The following is a 16,542-nucleotide window of genomic DNA, read 5'->3' on the forward strand; positions in this document are numbered from 1 at the left end:
ATGGATAAACCAAGTGTGGTCCATCCATACAATGTAATATTATTTAAGTCTTAAAAAGGAAGCAGCTTTTGACACATGCTACAATATGGATGACCCTGGAAGACATTATGCTAAGTGACAGATACTGTATGACTCCACTTACATAAGGTCCCTAGAAAAGTCAAATTCATAGAGACAGGCCAGGCACGGTGGCTCACGCCTGTAATCCCAGTACTTTGGGAGGCCGAGGCGGGTGGATCACTCAAGATCAGGAGTTTGAGACCAGCCTGGCCAACATGGTGAAACCCCGTCTCTACCAAAAATATAAAAAATAAGCCGGGTATGGTGGCACATGCCTGCAATCCCAGCTACTTGGGAAGCTCAGGCAGGAGAATCACTTGAACTCAGGAAGCAGAGGTTGCAGTGAACTGATTTCATGCCACTGCACTCCAGCCTGGGCAACAGCGAGGCTCCGTCTCAAAACAAACAAACAAACAAAAAAACAAATTCATAGAGACAGGAAGTTGAATGGTAGCTGCCGGGAGCTGGGGGAGCAGGGAATGGGATGTTAGTGTGGCTCATGTCTATAGACGGTGGCTCATGTCTATAATCCCAGCACTTTGGGAGGCCAAGGTGGGCGGATCATTTGAGGTCAGGAGTTTGAAACCAGCCTGGCCAACATGGTGAAACCCCGTCTGTACTAAAAATACAAAAATGTCCCGGGCATGGTGGCACACGCCACCTCCCAGTAGCCTCCCAGCTACTCGGGAGGTTGAGGCAAGAGAATCGCTTGAACCCAAGAAGCGGAGGTTGCAGTGAGCTGAGATCACACCACTGCACTCCAGCCTGGGCGATAGAGCAAGACTCTGTCTCAAAAACAAAGAGTTCTGTGGATGGATGATGCTGTGCAACAACGCAAATGTACTTAGTGCCACTGAACTGTGCACTGAAACACAGCTAAAGTGGTATGTTATGTGTATTTTACTACAATAAAAAAGAGAGAGAAGCAGAGAGTCAGTATGAAAGGGAGGAAGACTGAGACCGAAGAGACAACACGAGAAGGAAGCGACCCCAGGGCCAGGAGTGGAAGGCGCAGGCGGCCAGGAGGGGAAGGAAGGTGCGGCCAGGCCGGGTGCCACAGGGCTCACCTGCTCCTTGGTGCGGCCCTCGCGCTCCCGGATGTGGGTGGTCACGATGCGCTCCATCTCCTCCCGCAGCCGCGGGTACTGCTGGAGCTGGGGAAGGGCAGGAGGGCAGAAAGCCACGTACACAGGGGGCATGGGTAGGGAGCACCCACACCCCATGAGTCCAGGGATCCGCGGCGCAGGGTGGGAGGCACACACAGAACGCCCACGACGCGGGGAAGAGAGACCTGGGGTCCCAGGACGCTGATGGCACCAAGCCACGGCCACCCCTTTCCCCCAAGTGTGGGTTCCAAATGTCAATTCAAGGGTCTTCCTGGTTCCAGGCCCTCTTCACTGGCCTACCTGGGCAACTTCAGGGCAAAGGGGTGGTTCCCGTGGGAGAAAGGCCATGGGAATGAGGCTGCCCCACTGACTGGTTAGGTCGAGACCTTGGGACCGTTAGCTCCCAAGGTGTTCCCTCATCCTCAGGGCCACCCCGTGCCTTCCTAAAGGCGTGGAGGGACAGCTAGACGGGGAATCGGGCAGGGGACAGCCTCCGGATTCCTATCCAGGAGGAATCGGGGGAGGACAGGGCCCAAGGTGCCAGTTGGCCTCCTGAGTCAGGCTGGGGACAGGCAATGCTCCTTGTCAGAGCTGGGGAGGGGGTTCGGGGGAAACCAGCAGTCACACCAGAGGACATGCAGGAAACACAGGCAAAAGCATGCAAGGGCTGGGGGACATGCGAGGCGGGGGCCAGCAGCATGAGCAGTACCCCGCGGGGCCTGGCTGGGCCCTGGCCCTCTTGGTGGAATCCATTCAGCTGTTTCCCTTGCATGCCCCTGCCTGGCACCACCATCCCCAACCACATCTGCCCGGCTCTGGCCAGCCACACTCTCTTGACCCCACTCCCTTGGGGTAGGAGCTCAGCAGCACCCTTTTCCCCCCAGTTCTTATGAAGGGAGGCTGAAGGGGAAGTTGCTCCATGCCCATCCCCCTCTGCCTGTGAATCGTGCCCTCAGCTCAGTCAGGCTCTGGACACAGCCCAGGTGATTCACTTGACTACAAGGTTCTGCCGGACTTCAGCTCCTCCAGAAAGCCTGCCCCGACTGCCTGAGAGCTGAGTTAGGGGCCTCTCTCCACTCCTCTCCCACTCCACCTCCTCCAATCAACTGGGTTGCAACTGCCCCTGAGGCAGGGCTGGGGCAGGGCCAGGCCCATGGCCAGTGCCGGAAGAGGGCGTGTTGGAGAATGAGGGAATGAATGAAGGATGGATGCCAGGGTGAGTGGCACAGGGTCCTCAGCCCTCTGGCCCATGATCAGATCTTCCCGGGGAGGACACTCAGTGCGTTTCTGTTGGTGGGAGGCCACCCCCAGGGGCTCTGGTCCTGTGGGCCCATCCTCCCCACGCGCTGGCCACCTGGGGCCCAGGCAGTGTAATGGGGCAAAGCTGGGAGCGCTCCTCGTCCTTCTTCCCGTGGCTGGGTCAGGCCCTTCAGGTGGGTCCCCCAGTGGAGGAAGAGGCCCAGGGATTGGTGTGCCTGAGTCACAGGTGGTGATTCTGAGGGCAGGATGGGGGCCAAGGAGTTTCGAGGAGGGGCATCAGGAGAGGCAGGAGGATGGGGAGAAAGCAGTGCCCTGGATATCGGTCCAGGATGCCAACACGAGGGATGCCCACATCACACCCATCATCCCGTGGCTGTGCCAAGGGTGTGGCTGATGTGGCTAAGCTCAGGAGGCCTGAGGGAGGGGCAGCCTGAGACCAGGGGCTTAAAAACAGTGACTAGAGGGGCTCTGTGGACCCCACTGCTCCTGAGGCTCAAGGAAGAGCTCCTGCTCTTTGCAGTCTGCAAGTCTGGGCAGACATTTAGGACTGGGTCACCACCACCAAGCCTCTTCTGAGGTGGTCCCAAGTGCTCCCTCCCAGGGTAGAGTTTGGAGGAGCGGGGAGAAGGAGGGAGGAGGAGGGAGCAATTTGCCAAAGAGCATGACCAATTCTCCCACTAACCGCCTGGATGTCACATGTCTCAAGTTTTCCACGTGTCACCCATGGCAGGGCAGCCTCCACCCCTTTAAGAAGTTCTGTTCCCTTTGAGCATCTTTTTCCATTCTGGCTGCCTCTGAACATTTCCAGGACATTTCGCCAGCTTTTCAAAAGGAACTTTCCCCTCTCAGCCGTTGGCTGAGGGGGCGGTCAGCCTGGAGCCCCCTGGGTTAGCGGTCAGGGACACAGCCCCTGGAGCCATTCAGCCCTGGGTTCAAAGCCAGCCACTGTCTGCTGACTCTCCTTAGAAAAGTGACCAGACCACTCTGGACCTCAGTTTCTCCATGTGGAAAATGGGGTAGTAATGACACCTTCCCTCCTAGGGTTGTTGAGAGAACTGAGCAGCACACCCCATGCCCAACATTAAACTCTTGATTTCACTCAGAGATGGCAAGTCTAATCCCAGCAGGGCTAGGAGTAATGAGAGTTCACTTATTAACACTCTTTAAACCTCTGGCAGGAGTGACTTGCTAAACTTAGAAAACTCGAGGGAAGGAAAAAAATACACATACAAAGATAGGTGGGTTTTGACTATAAGGAAAAAAATAATTATGATCCACTAAACCAATCAAAAGGCAAAAGTGGTGGGGCGCGGTGACTTACACCTGTAATCCCAGTACATTGGGAGGCTGAGGCGGGTGAATCACCTGAGGTCAGGAGTTTGAGACCAGCCTGACCAATATGGAGAAACCCCATCTCTACTAAAAATACAAAAGTAGCCGGGCGTGGTGGTGTGTGCCTCTAATCCCAGCTACTTGGGAGGCTGAGGCAGGAGAATCGCTTGAACCCAGGAGGTATAGGTTTCAGTGAGCTGAGATCGTGCCATTGCACTCTAGCCTGGGCAACAAGAGCGAAACTCTGTCTCCAACAACAACTACAACAACAAAAAGGCAAAAGTATCCATTTCCTCCTTGTAGACCAAAGGTTTCCTTTTCAAATATTTGTTGATCAGTTTTTTCTGCTCACAAAAATCACACAGATGGCAGGGCACAGTGGCTCATGCCTGCAATCCCAGCACTTTGGGAGGCTGAGGCAGGTGGATTACTTGAGGTCAGGAGTTCGAGACCAGCCTGGCTAACATGGTGAAATCCCATCTCTACTAAAATTACAAAAATTAGCTGGGCATGATGGCGCATGCCTTTAATCACAGCTACTTAAGAGGCTGAGTCACAAGAATCGTTTGAACCCAGGAGGCAGAGGTTGCAGTGAGTCGAGATCGTGCCACTGCATTCCAGCCTGGGCGACAGAGCAAGACTCTGTCTCAAGAAAAAAAAAAAAAAAAAGACAAAGAAAAAAAAATCACACAGACTCACTGTAAAAGATTAGAGCATGACGCCGGGCGCGGTGGCTCACGCCTGTAATCCTAGCACTTTGGGAGGCCGAGGTGGGTGGATCACAAGGTCAGGAGATCGAGACCATCCTGGCTAACACGGTGAAACCCCATCTCTACTAAAAATACAAAAAATTAGCCGGCATGGTGGCAGGTGCTTGTAGTCCCAGCTACTCGGGAGGCTGAGGCAGGAGAATGGAGTGAACCCGGGAGGCGGAGCTTGCAGTGAGCCAAGATCGAGCCACTGCACTCCAGCCTGGGCTACAGAGCGAGACTCCGTCTCAAAAAAAAAAAAAAAAAGATTAGAGCATGACTAAAATTTATGAAGTGGGCTGAGTGTGGTGGCTCATGCCTGTAATCCCAGCACTCCGGGAGGCCAAAGTGGGTGGATCACCTGAGGTCAGGAGTTCGAGACTAGCGTGGCCAACATGGTAAAACCCTGTCTCTACTAAAAATACAAAAAACTAGCTGGGTGTGGTGGCGGGCACCTGTAATCCCAGTTACTCGGAGGCTGAGGCAGAATTGCTTGAACCTGGATGGCAGAGGTTGCAGTGAGCCGAGATCGCGCCATTGCACTCCAGCCTAGGCAACAAGAGCGAAACTCCATCTCAAACAAAACAAAACAAAACAAAACAAAAAAAACTTCATGTCTCTTAGTGCCTACTGCATGGCAGTAATAAAATCTGTGAAGTGAAAATCAAAAGATTCCTATGGTGAATACGCTTTTGGGATTTTATCATTCACATATATTATTTTTTCTCCAAAATACTACATATTCTTTTCTGAAACCTGCTTTTTTTTCCCCCAAGGAGGGACAAGCAAATCCCATCTTTTTTTAATCTTTAATTTTAATTTTTTTTGAGGCGGAGTCTCAATCTGTCACCCAGGCTGGAGTGCAATGTCTCGATCTCAGCTAACTGCAACCTTTGCCTCCTGGGTTCAAGCAATTCTCTGCCTCAGCCTCCCGAGTAGCTGGGATTATAGGCACCCGCCACCACACTCAGCTAACTTTTGTATTTTTAGTAGAGACAGGGTTTCACCATGTTGGCCAGGTTGGTCTTGAACTCCTGACCTTGTGATCCACCCACCTCAGCTTCTCAAAGTGCTGGGATTACAGGCATGAGCCACCACGCCTGGCCCCCTGCCCTGTCTTCTTTTTTTCCTTTGAGACGGAGTCTCACTCTGTCACCCAGGCTGGAGTGCAGTGGCGTGATCTTGGCTCACTGCAACCTCCGCCTTCCAGGTTCAAGTAATTCTCCTTTCTCAGCCTCCCGAGTGGCTGAGATTACAGGTGCCCACCATCACACCTGGCTAATTTTTCTATTTTTAGTAGCAACAGGTTTCACTGTGTTGGCCAGGCTGGTCTCAAACTCCTGATCTCAGGTGATTCACCTGCCTCGGCCTCCCAAAGTGCTGGGATTACAGGCGTGAGCCACTGCACATGGCCAAGCTTTTTTTTTTTTTTTTTTTTTTTTTTTTTTTAAAGACAGGGTTTTGCTCTGTCTTCCAGGCTGGAGTGCGGTGGTGTGATCACAATCACGGCTCACCGCAGCCTCGACCTCCCAGGTTCAAGCAATCCTCCCACCTCAGCCAGCCAAGTAGCTGGGACTACTGGCTTGTGCCACCATGCCCAGCTAATTTTTTAAAATTTTTGTAGAGACAGGGTGTTACTATGTTGCCTAGGCTGGCCTCTAACTTCTTTTTTATTTATTTAAAAACAGGGTCTCTAAAATAACCCAGGAGTGCAGTGGTGCAACTGAACTCCTCGGTTCAAGCCATCCTCCTGCCTCAGCCTCCCAAGTAGCAAGGACTGCAGGTACACACTGCCACACCTGGCTAATTTTTTAAAAAACTTGTAGAGACAGGGTTTTGCTGTGTTGCCAAGGCTGATATTAAACTTCTGGCCTCAAGCAATCCTCTCGCTTCAGCTTCCCAAAGTTCTGGGATTACAGGTGTGAGCCATGGTACCTGGCCTATATAAACATTTTAATGGGTGTGTAATATTCTATTGAATAGATTTATCACAGTTTACTTAACAATTTTCCTATTGGTGAATATTTAGATAGTCTCCAGTTTTTCTTTTTCTTTTTTTCTTTCTTTTTTTTTTTGAGACGGAGTCTTGCTCTGTTGCCCAGGCTGGAGTGCAGTGGTGTGATCTTGGCTCACTGCAACCTCCACCTCCCCAGTTTAAGCGATTCTCCTGCCTCAGCCTCCCGAGTACCTGGGACTACAGGTACATGCCACCATACCAGGCTAATTTTTTATTTTTAGTAGAAATATTTCACCATATTGGCCAGGCTGGTCTTGAACTCCTGACCTTGTGATCCACCCACCTCAGCCTTCCAAAGTTCTGGGATTACAGGCGTGAGCCACCGCACCTGGCCAGATAGTCTCCAGTTTTTCAATATTCTAAATAGCCTGACAATGAATATCTCTGTGGTTAGATTTTTGCTTTTCTTTCTCTGTGATTGTTTCCTTAGGATAGATTCCTAGAAGACTGATTACTAGATATAAACATTTTAAAACCATGAAACACTTTGACTCTCATTCCAAAAGGAAAGCAGTAATTATGGTAAAATTTGGAAACAACCCAAATGTCCATCAAGAAGGGACTGATGCCAGATGGTGGCTCATGCCTATAATCCCAGCATTTTGGGAGGCTGAAGCAGGAGGACTGCTTGAGGCCTGGAGTTCAAGAGCAGCCTGGGCAACATAGTAAGATCCTGTCTTAACAAAAAAATTATTAGGCTGGGCAGGATGGCTCATACCTGTAATCCCAGCACATTGGGAGGCCGAGGTGGGTGGATCACTTGAGGTCAGGAGTTCAAGATCAGCCTGGCCAACATGATGAAACCCCAACTCTACTAAAAATATGAAAAATTAGCTGGGCATGGTGGGAGGCGCCTGTAATCCCAGCTACTCAGGAGGCTGAGGTAGGAGAATCGCTTGAACCTGAGAGATAGAGGTTGCAGTGAGCCGAGATCGCACCACTGCACTCCAGCCTGGGCGACAAGCGTGAAACTCTGTCCCCCCCAAAAAAAACCCAAAAAATAAACAATAAAAACAAAACCAAAAAAACCAATCAAACAAAAAAATTAGCTGGGTGTGGTGCTACGTGCTTGTAGTCCCAGCTACTTGGGAGGCTGAGGCGGGAGGATCGCTTGAACCCAGTTTGAGGCTGCAGTGAGCTATGATGGTGCCACTGCACTCCACGCTGGGAGATACAGCAAAACCCTGTCTCTAAAAAAGAAAGAAAAAACAATGGGATAAGTACTACAAATACATCTGTAAGGATGTTCACTGTAGCATCATTTGTGAAGGCAAAAAAAAAAAAAAAAAGCAAAAAATTTAAACTTAAATGTCCGTCAAGAGGACATTGAACATATAAATCATGCCACATTTCTACAGTAGAATACAACTCAGTAGTTAAAGAGCGTGAGACCGGCCGGGCGTGGTGGCTCACACCTGTAATCCCAGCACTTTGGGAGGCCGAGGTGGGCAGATCACCTGAGGTCAGGAGTTTGAGACCAGCCTGGCCAACATGGTGAAACCCTGTCTCTACTAAAAATACAAAAATTAGCCAGGTGTGGTGGTGCTCACCTGTAGTCCCAGCTACTTGGGAGGCTGAGGTGGAAGTACCACTTGAACCCAGGAGGTGGAGGTTGCAGTGAGCCGAGATCATGCTACTGCATTCCAGCCTAGGCAACAGAGTACGACTCTGTCTCAAAAAAAAAAAAAAAAGAGGCCGGGCGCGGTGGCTCAAGCCTGTAATCCCAGCACTTTGGGAGGCCGAGGCGGGCGGATCACAAGGTCAGGAGATCGAGACCACAGTGAAACCCCGTCTCTACTAAAAATACAAAAAATTAGCCGGGCGCAGTGGCGGGCGCCTGTAGTCCCAGCTACTCAGGAGGCTGAGGCAGGAGAATGGCGTGAACCCAGGAGGCGGAGCTTGCAGTGAGCCGAGATCGCGCCACTGCACTCCAGCCTGGGCAACAGCGTGAGACTCCGTCTCAAAAAAAAAAAAAAAAAAAAAAAAAAAAAGAAAAGGCATGAGACCAATCTTTATGGAGCAACATACAATGATTACACAACACACTGCTCAGTGAAAAAGAATGAGCGGTGGCTCATGTTTGTAATCCTAGCACTTTGGGAGGCTGACGCAGGCGGATCACCTCAGGTCAGGGGTTCGAGACCAGCCTGGCCAATGTGGTGAGATCCCACTCTACTAAAAATACAAAAATCAGCCAGCGGTGGTGGTGCATGCTTGTAATCCCAGCCACTCGGGAGGCTGAGGCAGGAGAATACTTGAACCCAGGAGGCAGAGGTTGCAGTGAGCCGAGATGGTGCCACTGCACTCCAGCCTGGGCGACAGAGCAAGATTCCATCTCAGGGAAAAAAAAAAAAAAAGGAATGGAGATGATTGATGCTTACTTGAAACTCAATGCTAAGGTGGATGTGCCTCCACCCACCAGCATAGGAAAGTCCTTCAGATACAGGTGAGGCTGGGCTCACCCCTGGCGCCTCTGATTTAGCCTGCTGGAGAAGCTCCTGCAGGCAACTGATTCTCTTGCACCCCCCTGGGAAGAACTGCTTTAGACAACCTGGCTAAAAATTCTCAAAATGCCCAAAAGCAGACAAATAGGAAAAAGGCATCTAAAAAGTCACAGACAACTCAAAAGAGGCCGCCCCTGTCTAGCATGCACGGTTTACTCACTGTAAAGTGAGTAATCCAATATGCTTTTAGGCAAATTGGTTTTGAGGAACTAGGACAGCTCCCCCTGCCCAGGAGTCCCTGACCTCACACCCTTTCCTCTGACCTTCCTAAATCTGAATCACACTCTGCTTCTCTTTTCTGAGACTCTGTTTTGCCATCTGCAAAATGGGAATAACAACACTACCCACGTCTCAGGGTGGTTGAGAGGACTGAGTCAGATAGTAAGGGCAAGCACTTAGCCTGTGCTTGGCACATAGTAGGTGCTCAGTAAACAGCTGCCATCTCCTTAACATCATCTTCATCACTGGCATAGGTGCCACCAAGGAGACTTGGGTTGGAGTCAAGTCTTCTGGCAGGGATGGGGGCCTGGAGGAGTCATGAGTGCAAGCACCCAGGGTTAGAAACTGGCAGGAAACACTAGGGCTGGGTCCCTGTGAGTAACCATGAGGCCTGCTCAGGAGATCGTTCTGCCCACGGGAGGCCATGGCCACAAGGAATGGACGGCCAGGTCCAGCCCCGCCCAGGCGGCTGTCATACCTTTTCGCTACACTTTCTGATGGTGGCTGTGAGCTCACTGACTACCATATCCACACACTTGATACTGGGCTCTTTGAGCTTCTGCACCTGCTTTTTCACTGTGGCTTCAAAAGCGAGGTCAGGTGTGAAGAGGCCCGTCCTGCACCCGGGGAGGAGGTGGGGACAGGAGGAGGAGCAGCCGTGAGTGGGGAGAAGTGGGTGAAAGCCAAGCAGAGACAGGAATCCAGGGGTGGAGAGGATGGCACGGGCATGGGGGAAGAGAGAGACATCGACACAGATAAAGAGAGAGAGAGAACAGAAGACAATGTGAGCGTGGGACTGGCCCTCCCTCGCCACCCGGGGTCGGCACCTCCCAGGTGCTGCCAAGCATCCCCTGGGCTCCGTGGGTATGGCCAGAGGTACGAGGGACCAAGTCCCTGCTCCGTACAATACCCTTATTGAGTTCAGATCCTCTTCCCAGGGATGCTCCTCGGCCTCACTGAGGCTGCCTGCTCTCTCCCAGTGCCATCTTTGTCCACGGCCTTGGGTTCTTCTAAGGAGCTGACCCAGGCCAGGACAAGGCCAGGACCTCATCCACCCATCCTGTTCAATTCTACGTTTCCCAGTGTCCTGGAATTTGCTTCATCCTGACTCCAAACCTCAGCACCATTTCCTATCTCTAGGGTTGCCACATCCAGTTGCCCAGGCCATGCACTGCACAACTCCAGGGGGCTCCATTCTCATAAATCATGGTGCAGAGGCCGCCTCCTGGAGTTGCAGCATAGCAGCCTGACCTCCACTCTCCAGCTCCCTGCTCTAGTCGTGACCCTCCCTTTCTCTTCAAGGGGCATTCCTTGTCTCTCCTCCACAGGGGTTTGGTGGAACCAAAAGACAGAAAGAGAAGAGGAAAGACAGAAAGAGTGGAGGTGGTGATAGAGACGGGCCAGGACAGCAGTGGGGAGAGGAAAGGAAGGGAGGCTGGAGGGTGGAATCGAGGAGCACTGGACTTGGAGTCCAGAGCCGTGGCTTCAAGTAACAGCTCTGCCACCTCCTGACTACTGTGACCTTGGGCAAGCCACTTGATCTGGAGCTTCACTGTTCGTGCTGTGAAATGAGCACTGTCCTCCGTGCCCTGCCTCCCTGCGTGGTTCTGTGAGGCTTGGGTGGTGGCGCAGATGGGAGAAGGGCTCTATCCTTGGAAGGCCAAATGTGGATGGAAGGGAGGGAGAGGCCCTGCGTGAGGGTCCTGCGTGAGGGTGAAGTGAGGATGGGGAAGATGAAGGACAGCGGGGAGCCAGGGCACCTGCTAGTCCTGGGTCCTCTGCACCCCTCTGGCCACCCAGGCCCACCGAGCAGTGCCCAGGACTGCCCTGCACTTCACCTGTCTCCAAGGCTAAGGTTTCCCCAGACCCCTCCCTGGAGCTCCCAAAGATGACACCTCTGAGGACAGGGAGGGGGCGCAGGGTCCCCTCAAGCCCTATTCTCTGAGCTGGGGGAGCTCTTGGTGGGCTCTTGGGGTAAACAGCCAGCCATCATCCCCGTCTCACCCATGTCCAATCCCTGAGTCCCCAGACCTGGGGGCCAGGGGTGGGTGAGGCCCCCTCAGAGGCACATTCTCTCCTGGTCAGTGGCGGCCTGCCTCCCCACCCCGCTGAGGTCTGTACATGCTACCGAGGAGGCAGGGGGGGACATGGGGAGGGAGCGCCTGGCAGCAGTGCAGGGCGGGGCAGAGGCAGTGGGGGCTGGCCCGGGCCTCCGGGTTACCTTCTTGGTGCACTGTCTAACGGTGCTGATTAGCTCCGAGATAACCATGTCCACACACTTGAGACACGGTTCTCGGATCTTCTTCACCTGCTTTTTCACAATGGTCTCAAAGGCCATGTCTGGGGTAAACAGCCCCGTTCTGAACGCCCGGAGCGGGAGAAGGGCACAGTGTCACAGGCCAGTGCCAGCCAGGAGGGCCAGATCGAGGCCCCTCCCCAAGCCCATGAACTCTGCCCGAAGGGCCCTTCCACTACCCCTCTCTGGGCCTCGGTGTCCCCAGCTGTAAAATGGGAGGGAGGGGTTCTAATGAAGGGTTTTTTTTTTTTTTTTTTTTTTCCCCGAGACAGAGCCTCGCTCTGTTGCCCAGACTGGAGTACAGTGGCGCGATCTCGGCTCACTGCAACCTCTGCCTCCTGGGTTCACACCATTCTCCTGCCTCAGCCTCCCAAGTAGCTGGGACTACAGGTGCCCGCCACCATGCCCGGCTCATTTTTTTGTATTTTTAGTAGAGGCAGGGTTTCACCGTGTTAGCCAGGATGGTCTCAATCTCCTGACCTCATGATCTGCCTGCCTTGGCCTCCCAAAGTGCTGGGATTACAGGCATGAGCCACTGCGCCCGGCCTTAATGAAAGGTTTTCAATTGAGGCTGTTTGGGGCAAGACAAGGTGGTTGAGAGGACTGAGTATCTGATAATATAAGTCCTGCTTCCTCATAAGGGTCTCTGCATACAGAAGGTTCTATGGCCACAAATGGCTTGAAAATTGCCAAACTGGGTTCTCCATAAGAGCCTTTCCAGGAATAGAGTGCTTTGTTTTAAGACTAGGAAAGAGATCTTTTTTTCTGTGAATTGGCCAGTGCAGTTATCAGGAAGTAAATTCCATGCCAAATCTTGGAAATGAACCTGCATGAGAGCAGGGGACACTGGGTCTTGTTCACTGCCTGGCAGAGGGTAGGTGCTTTAAATTTTCCTGCCCAGTGGATTTGTTGGATGAACACAGCATAGATCTGGGTCCCTGAAGGGGATCTAAGCTTTTGAGGAACAGATTCCACCTCCCAATCCTGTTTCCTGCTCCACAGGTTGCCTAGAAGGAGGGCAGTGGGGTGGAATGGGATTGACTCTGGGCTAATGTGAATACAGGAGGGTCTGGAGGGTTGCAAAGTCCCCGGCCGTCATAAAAGGACACAGCTTCATACTTAGATGCTCCACCCCAGGCCCTACCTAGTGGTTTGGGTATCTTTGCCCCGTCACCCGGGTGGCACTAGGGGAGCTATCTCACCCTGGGGATGGGCCCAGCCCCAGAGGGTGTTTCCCCGGCCACCTGCGCCCTGGGCTGTGCCCAGTTGGCCCAGCAAGTTGCAGTAGGCGGGGTGGCCCGGGTCCACTGCCCCAAGCTGGAACCTGTCATGCAGGGAGCCAAAAAGTTGGGGTGAAGAGGACTGGGGAACAGAGCTCTCAGTCCTTCCTGAGGGAGGCCCACTTCATCACTCCCTGCGCCTCTGTCCCAGACCCCCTGCTTCTGGAGTTCAGCCCCCCTCCCAGGCCCCAATACGTGCCTAATGCCATGGATATTCTTGATAGCATAGCTGATCTCCCTTCGAAGTTCCTTCTCGTCAAACTCCATCTGTGTAGAAAAGCAGAGAAAAGGCTGGTCAGGGCCTGTCCTCCTACCTGGGAGGTCAAGACAGGGCCCATACCACACCCAGGGCTGGGCATCAGGGCCTCTGGGGTGGGGGTCAGCCAAAGCACACACAGAGAGACTCCTGAGTGAGGGTGGGGGGGTCCTGAGCCATCCTGTCCCCAGGGCTGCCTGACCTACCTTGACCAGCTCAAAGGGGAAGCGCTCGTGGAAGATTCGGTTAATGCGGGCTCCCCCTGACAGTTCATAGGTGTCGATCTGATCTCCTGAGCCCTCAATGCGCTTCTCAAAGTCTACGGCGAACTGCTGGACCATCCTGGGGGGAGAGTGGTGTGGCCTGAGGGGGCAGGAGCAGCCCAGCAAAGGGAACCCTGGGAGAGCCCCCTGCTGAGAGGCTGGGGGTGGGGATTCAGTGATAGGAGCAGGAGCTGGGGGAGCCTCACTGCAGCAGGGCCTTGGTCTTGCGAGCCGGGTCATCAGGGCGGAAGTTCTTGTACTCCTCCACCTCCTTCTCAATGGACAGCAGCTGGCTCTGCAGCTTGTTCCGCAGCCCCGGCAGTGTGTCCCGGATGTGGTTCGTCAGTTGCTGGGGGTAAGGGTGAGGAAAGGGTTAAGGACAGATGGTCACAGGGCCAGGAAGGGACTTGGATGCCAGGGGACTGTGTGAATGTGGTGAGGTGGAGTGCTAAGGAGGGCAGCCCTGCCACTGCTGTCCGGACCACTGGCATGAAAGCTGGTTCATAGAAGGAGCTTGCAGAGATATATTAGTTGAATTAATGGGTGCATAATTTTCAGTAAAGCCAGAAATCTGGATTTGTATTTGGAATTTCCTGATTTTTGGCCAATTTAATATTTTTCTTTTTCTTTTTCTTTTTTTTTTTTTTTTTTTCGCTCTGTCGACCAGGCTGGAGTGCAGTGGCCGGATCTCAGCTCACTGCAAGCTCTGCCTCCCGGGTTTACACCATTCTCCTGCCTCAGCCTCCCGAGTAGCTGGGACTACAGGCGCCCGCCACCGCGCCCGGCTAGTTTTTTGTATTTTTTAGTAGAAACGGGGTTTCACCGTGTTAGCCAGGATGGTCTCGATCTCCTGACCTCGTGATCCACCCGTCTTGGCCTCCCAAAGTGCTGGGATTACAGGCTTGAGCCACCGCGCCCGGCCTTTTTTTTCTTTTTTTTTTTTGAGACGGAGTTTCACTCGTCACCCAGGCTGGAGTGCAATAGTGTGATCTTGGCTTACTGCAACTTCAACCTCCGCCTCCCAGGTTCAAGCAATTCTCCTGCCTCAGCCTCCTGAGTAGCTGGGACTGCAGGCATGCGCCACCATGCCTGGCTAATTTTTTGTATTTTTAGTAGAGACAGGTTTTCGCCATGTTGGCCAGGCTGGTCTCGAACTTTTGGCCTCAAGTGATCCACCCGCTTCAGCCTCCCAAAGTGATGGGATTACTGGCATGAACCACCATACTGTCCCAATTTAATATTTTTAGACGTGTGTCTGAGGCAGGGGTGGCCAGAGGGCTGCCCCTTGGACCCTCTGGGTTTAAAGCCTCCTTTGAGGTCATTCTCAAGTTCTAGCACTCCTTGCTAAGTGCCCCCACACAGTATCTCCCTGAACCTTTACAACAATCCTATGAAACAGGTCTGATCACCATTGTCTCCATTTTACAGATGCAGAAATAGAGGCTTAGAGACCAGGCACGATTATGGCTCATGCCCGTAATCCCAACACTTTGGGAGGCCAAGGCGGGCAGATCACCTGAGGTCAAGAATATGAGACCAGCCTGGCTAACATGGTGAAACCCTGTCTCTACTAAAAATACAAAAATTAGCCGGGTGTGGTGGTGTGTGCCTGTAATCCCAGCTACTTGGGAGGCCGAGGCAGGAGAATGGCTTGAATCCAGGAGGCGGAGGTTGCAGTGAGCCGAGATCGCACCATTGCACTCCAGCCTGGGCAACAAGAGCAAAACTCCATCTCAAAATAAATAAAGAAAGAAAAAAAGAAAATAAAGAAAAAAGAAATAGAGGCTCAGAGAGCCAGAGAGAGTGTCTCAGAGAGGGAGTGACAAAGCTGGGATTGGAACCCAGGTCTTGCCTACACAGACAGACAGACAGTCAGACAGACAGACAGACACACACACACACATGCTTCAGTTCTGGACGCCCCATTCCAGATAGAGAAAAGTCCTGAGAAAGTCCCTGGGATTCCCTGTTAAGGTCTTCAGCCAAGTATACTTGAATCCTGGCTCCCAAACCCAAGCTCTTCCCCATGACACCCTCCACATAGGTCTTGGCCTTCTCCATGTTGGGGACTTCCAGGTCCCAGACGGGGAAATGTCAGCGAAGCTTTGCTGCTACCTGGCTGTAGGGCTGTGGGAAAGTTGCTTTGATTTTCTGAGCCTCAGTTTGTCTATCTGAGGCTAACCTCTGCTGGTCACTCTCAGAACACACTTAAATTATCCTGTTTTCATGCTTGTTTCCCCAGGCCCATCCTGGCTTGGTCGCCTACCTGATTGAGGACCTTCTGCAGGTAGGGCGTGCCCATACGGTCAGCCAAGTGGCGATAAGATGGATGGGAGAGGAAGAACTTTCGTTCAGCAGCCAAGGCAGCGGTAATGTCCTTCTTGCCATCAATGTCCTTCTGGCTCCGGTTCACCACCCCAATGTAGCCTGTGAACAGTATCAAGGTCAGGGCAACCAGCCTCAAGGGGAAGAGAGGGGTGGGGAAGGGCTGGGGAGTGGTTGAGGGGCATGGCCTGCTTACCTCTGCGCAGGGGGAGCAGCTTGTTCTCCAGCACGTCACGGGCATCTGTGCCCTCGTCCATCAGGTCCAGCTTGGTGATGACCCCGATGGTGCGCTGGCCTGGGTGCACCAGCGGGAGGGCTGTCTACAGCTGCACCCACTCTCACACATGATTCCATGCACTCCCACTCCCGCCCCCCTGCCTACGCAGCCCCCTGCCCGCTCACTGCCTCCTCTCTTTCCCCCTCATTCATTTTCCACAGAGTAGCCAAAATGATTTTTATTTATTCTTCTTATTTTTTTTTATTTGTTAGAGATGGGATTTCACTTTGTTGCCAGGCTGGTTTCCAACTCCTGGCTTCAAGCGATCCTCCCAAGTTGGCCTCCCAAAGTGCTGGGATTTACAGGCATGAGCCACTGCACCTGGCCTTTTTTTCTTTTTGGAGACAGGGTCTCACTCTTGCCCATGCTGGACTGCAGTGGTGCGATTAGGGCTCATTGTAGCCTCAACCACCTAGGCTCAAGTGATTCTCCAGCCTCAGCCTCATGAGTAGTTGGGACCACAATCGTGCACCACGGTGCCCGGCTAATTTTTAATTTTTTTGTAGAAATGGGGTCTCACTATGTTGCTCAGCCTTGTCTCGATCTCCTGGGCTCAAGCGATCCTCCCGCCTCGGCCTCCCAAAGTGCTGGGATTACA

The 16,542-nt window shown here is 52.7% G+C and overlaps 1 protein-coding gene across 34 annotated transcripts in view; it reads right to left on the reverse strand.

Annotated features, from left to right (window-relative positions):
* DNM1 (dynamin 1) overlaps positions 1 to 16,542 on the reverse strand; it is a 53,175-nt gene that overhangs the window by 20,086 nt on the left and 16,547 nt on the right. For 28 of the 34 annotated variants that reach the window (XR_013405438.1, XR_013405442.1, XR_013405441.1 and 25 more), the window contains exons 5-11: positions 15,864 to 15,962; positions 15,609 to 15,769; positions 13,549 to 13,691; positions 13,286 to 13,421; positions 13,023 to 13,090; positions 11,469 to 11,607; positions 1,128 to 1,214 (exon numbers count right to left, since the gene is read on the reverse strand). Coding sequence is in view for 14 of the 34 variants with exons in the window: in XM_077967632.1 (XP_077823758.1) it covers positions 1,128 to 1,214; positions 11,469 to 11,607; positions 13,023 to 13,090; positions 13,286 to 13,421; positions 13,549 to 13,691; positions 15,609 to 15,769; positions 15,864 to 15,962 (833 nt within the window). In the remaining 20 variants the exon portion in view is untranslated. Of the gene's footprint in view, positions 1 to 1,127; positions 1,215 to 9,725; positions 9,865 to 11,468; positions 11,608 to 13,022; positions 13,091 to 13,285; positions 13,422 to 13,548; positions 13,692 to 15,608; positions 15,770 to 15,863; positions 15,963 to 16,542 lie in introns of all 34 variants that reach the window. The other 6 variants (XM_077967631.1, XM_077967628.1, XM_015116732.3 and 3 more) reach the window with 1 other exon arrangement.

Source organism: Macaca mulatta, chromosome 15 (genome assembly GCF_049350105.2).
Source record: "Macaca mulatta isolate MMU2019108-1 chromosome 15, T2T-MMU8v2.0, whole genome shotgun sequence".
In the NCBI taxonomy this organism is placed as follows: Eukaryota; Metazoa; Chordata; class Mammalia; order Primates; family Cercopithecidae; genus Macaca; species Macaca mulatta.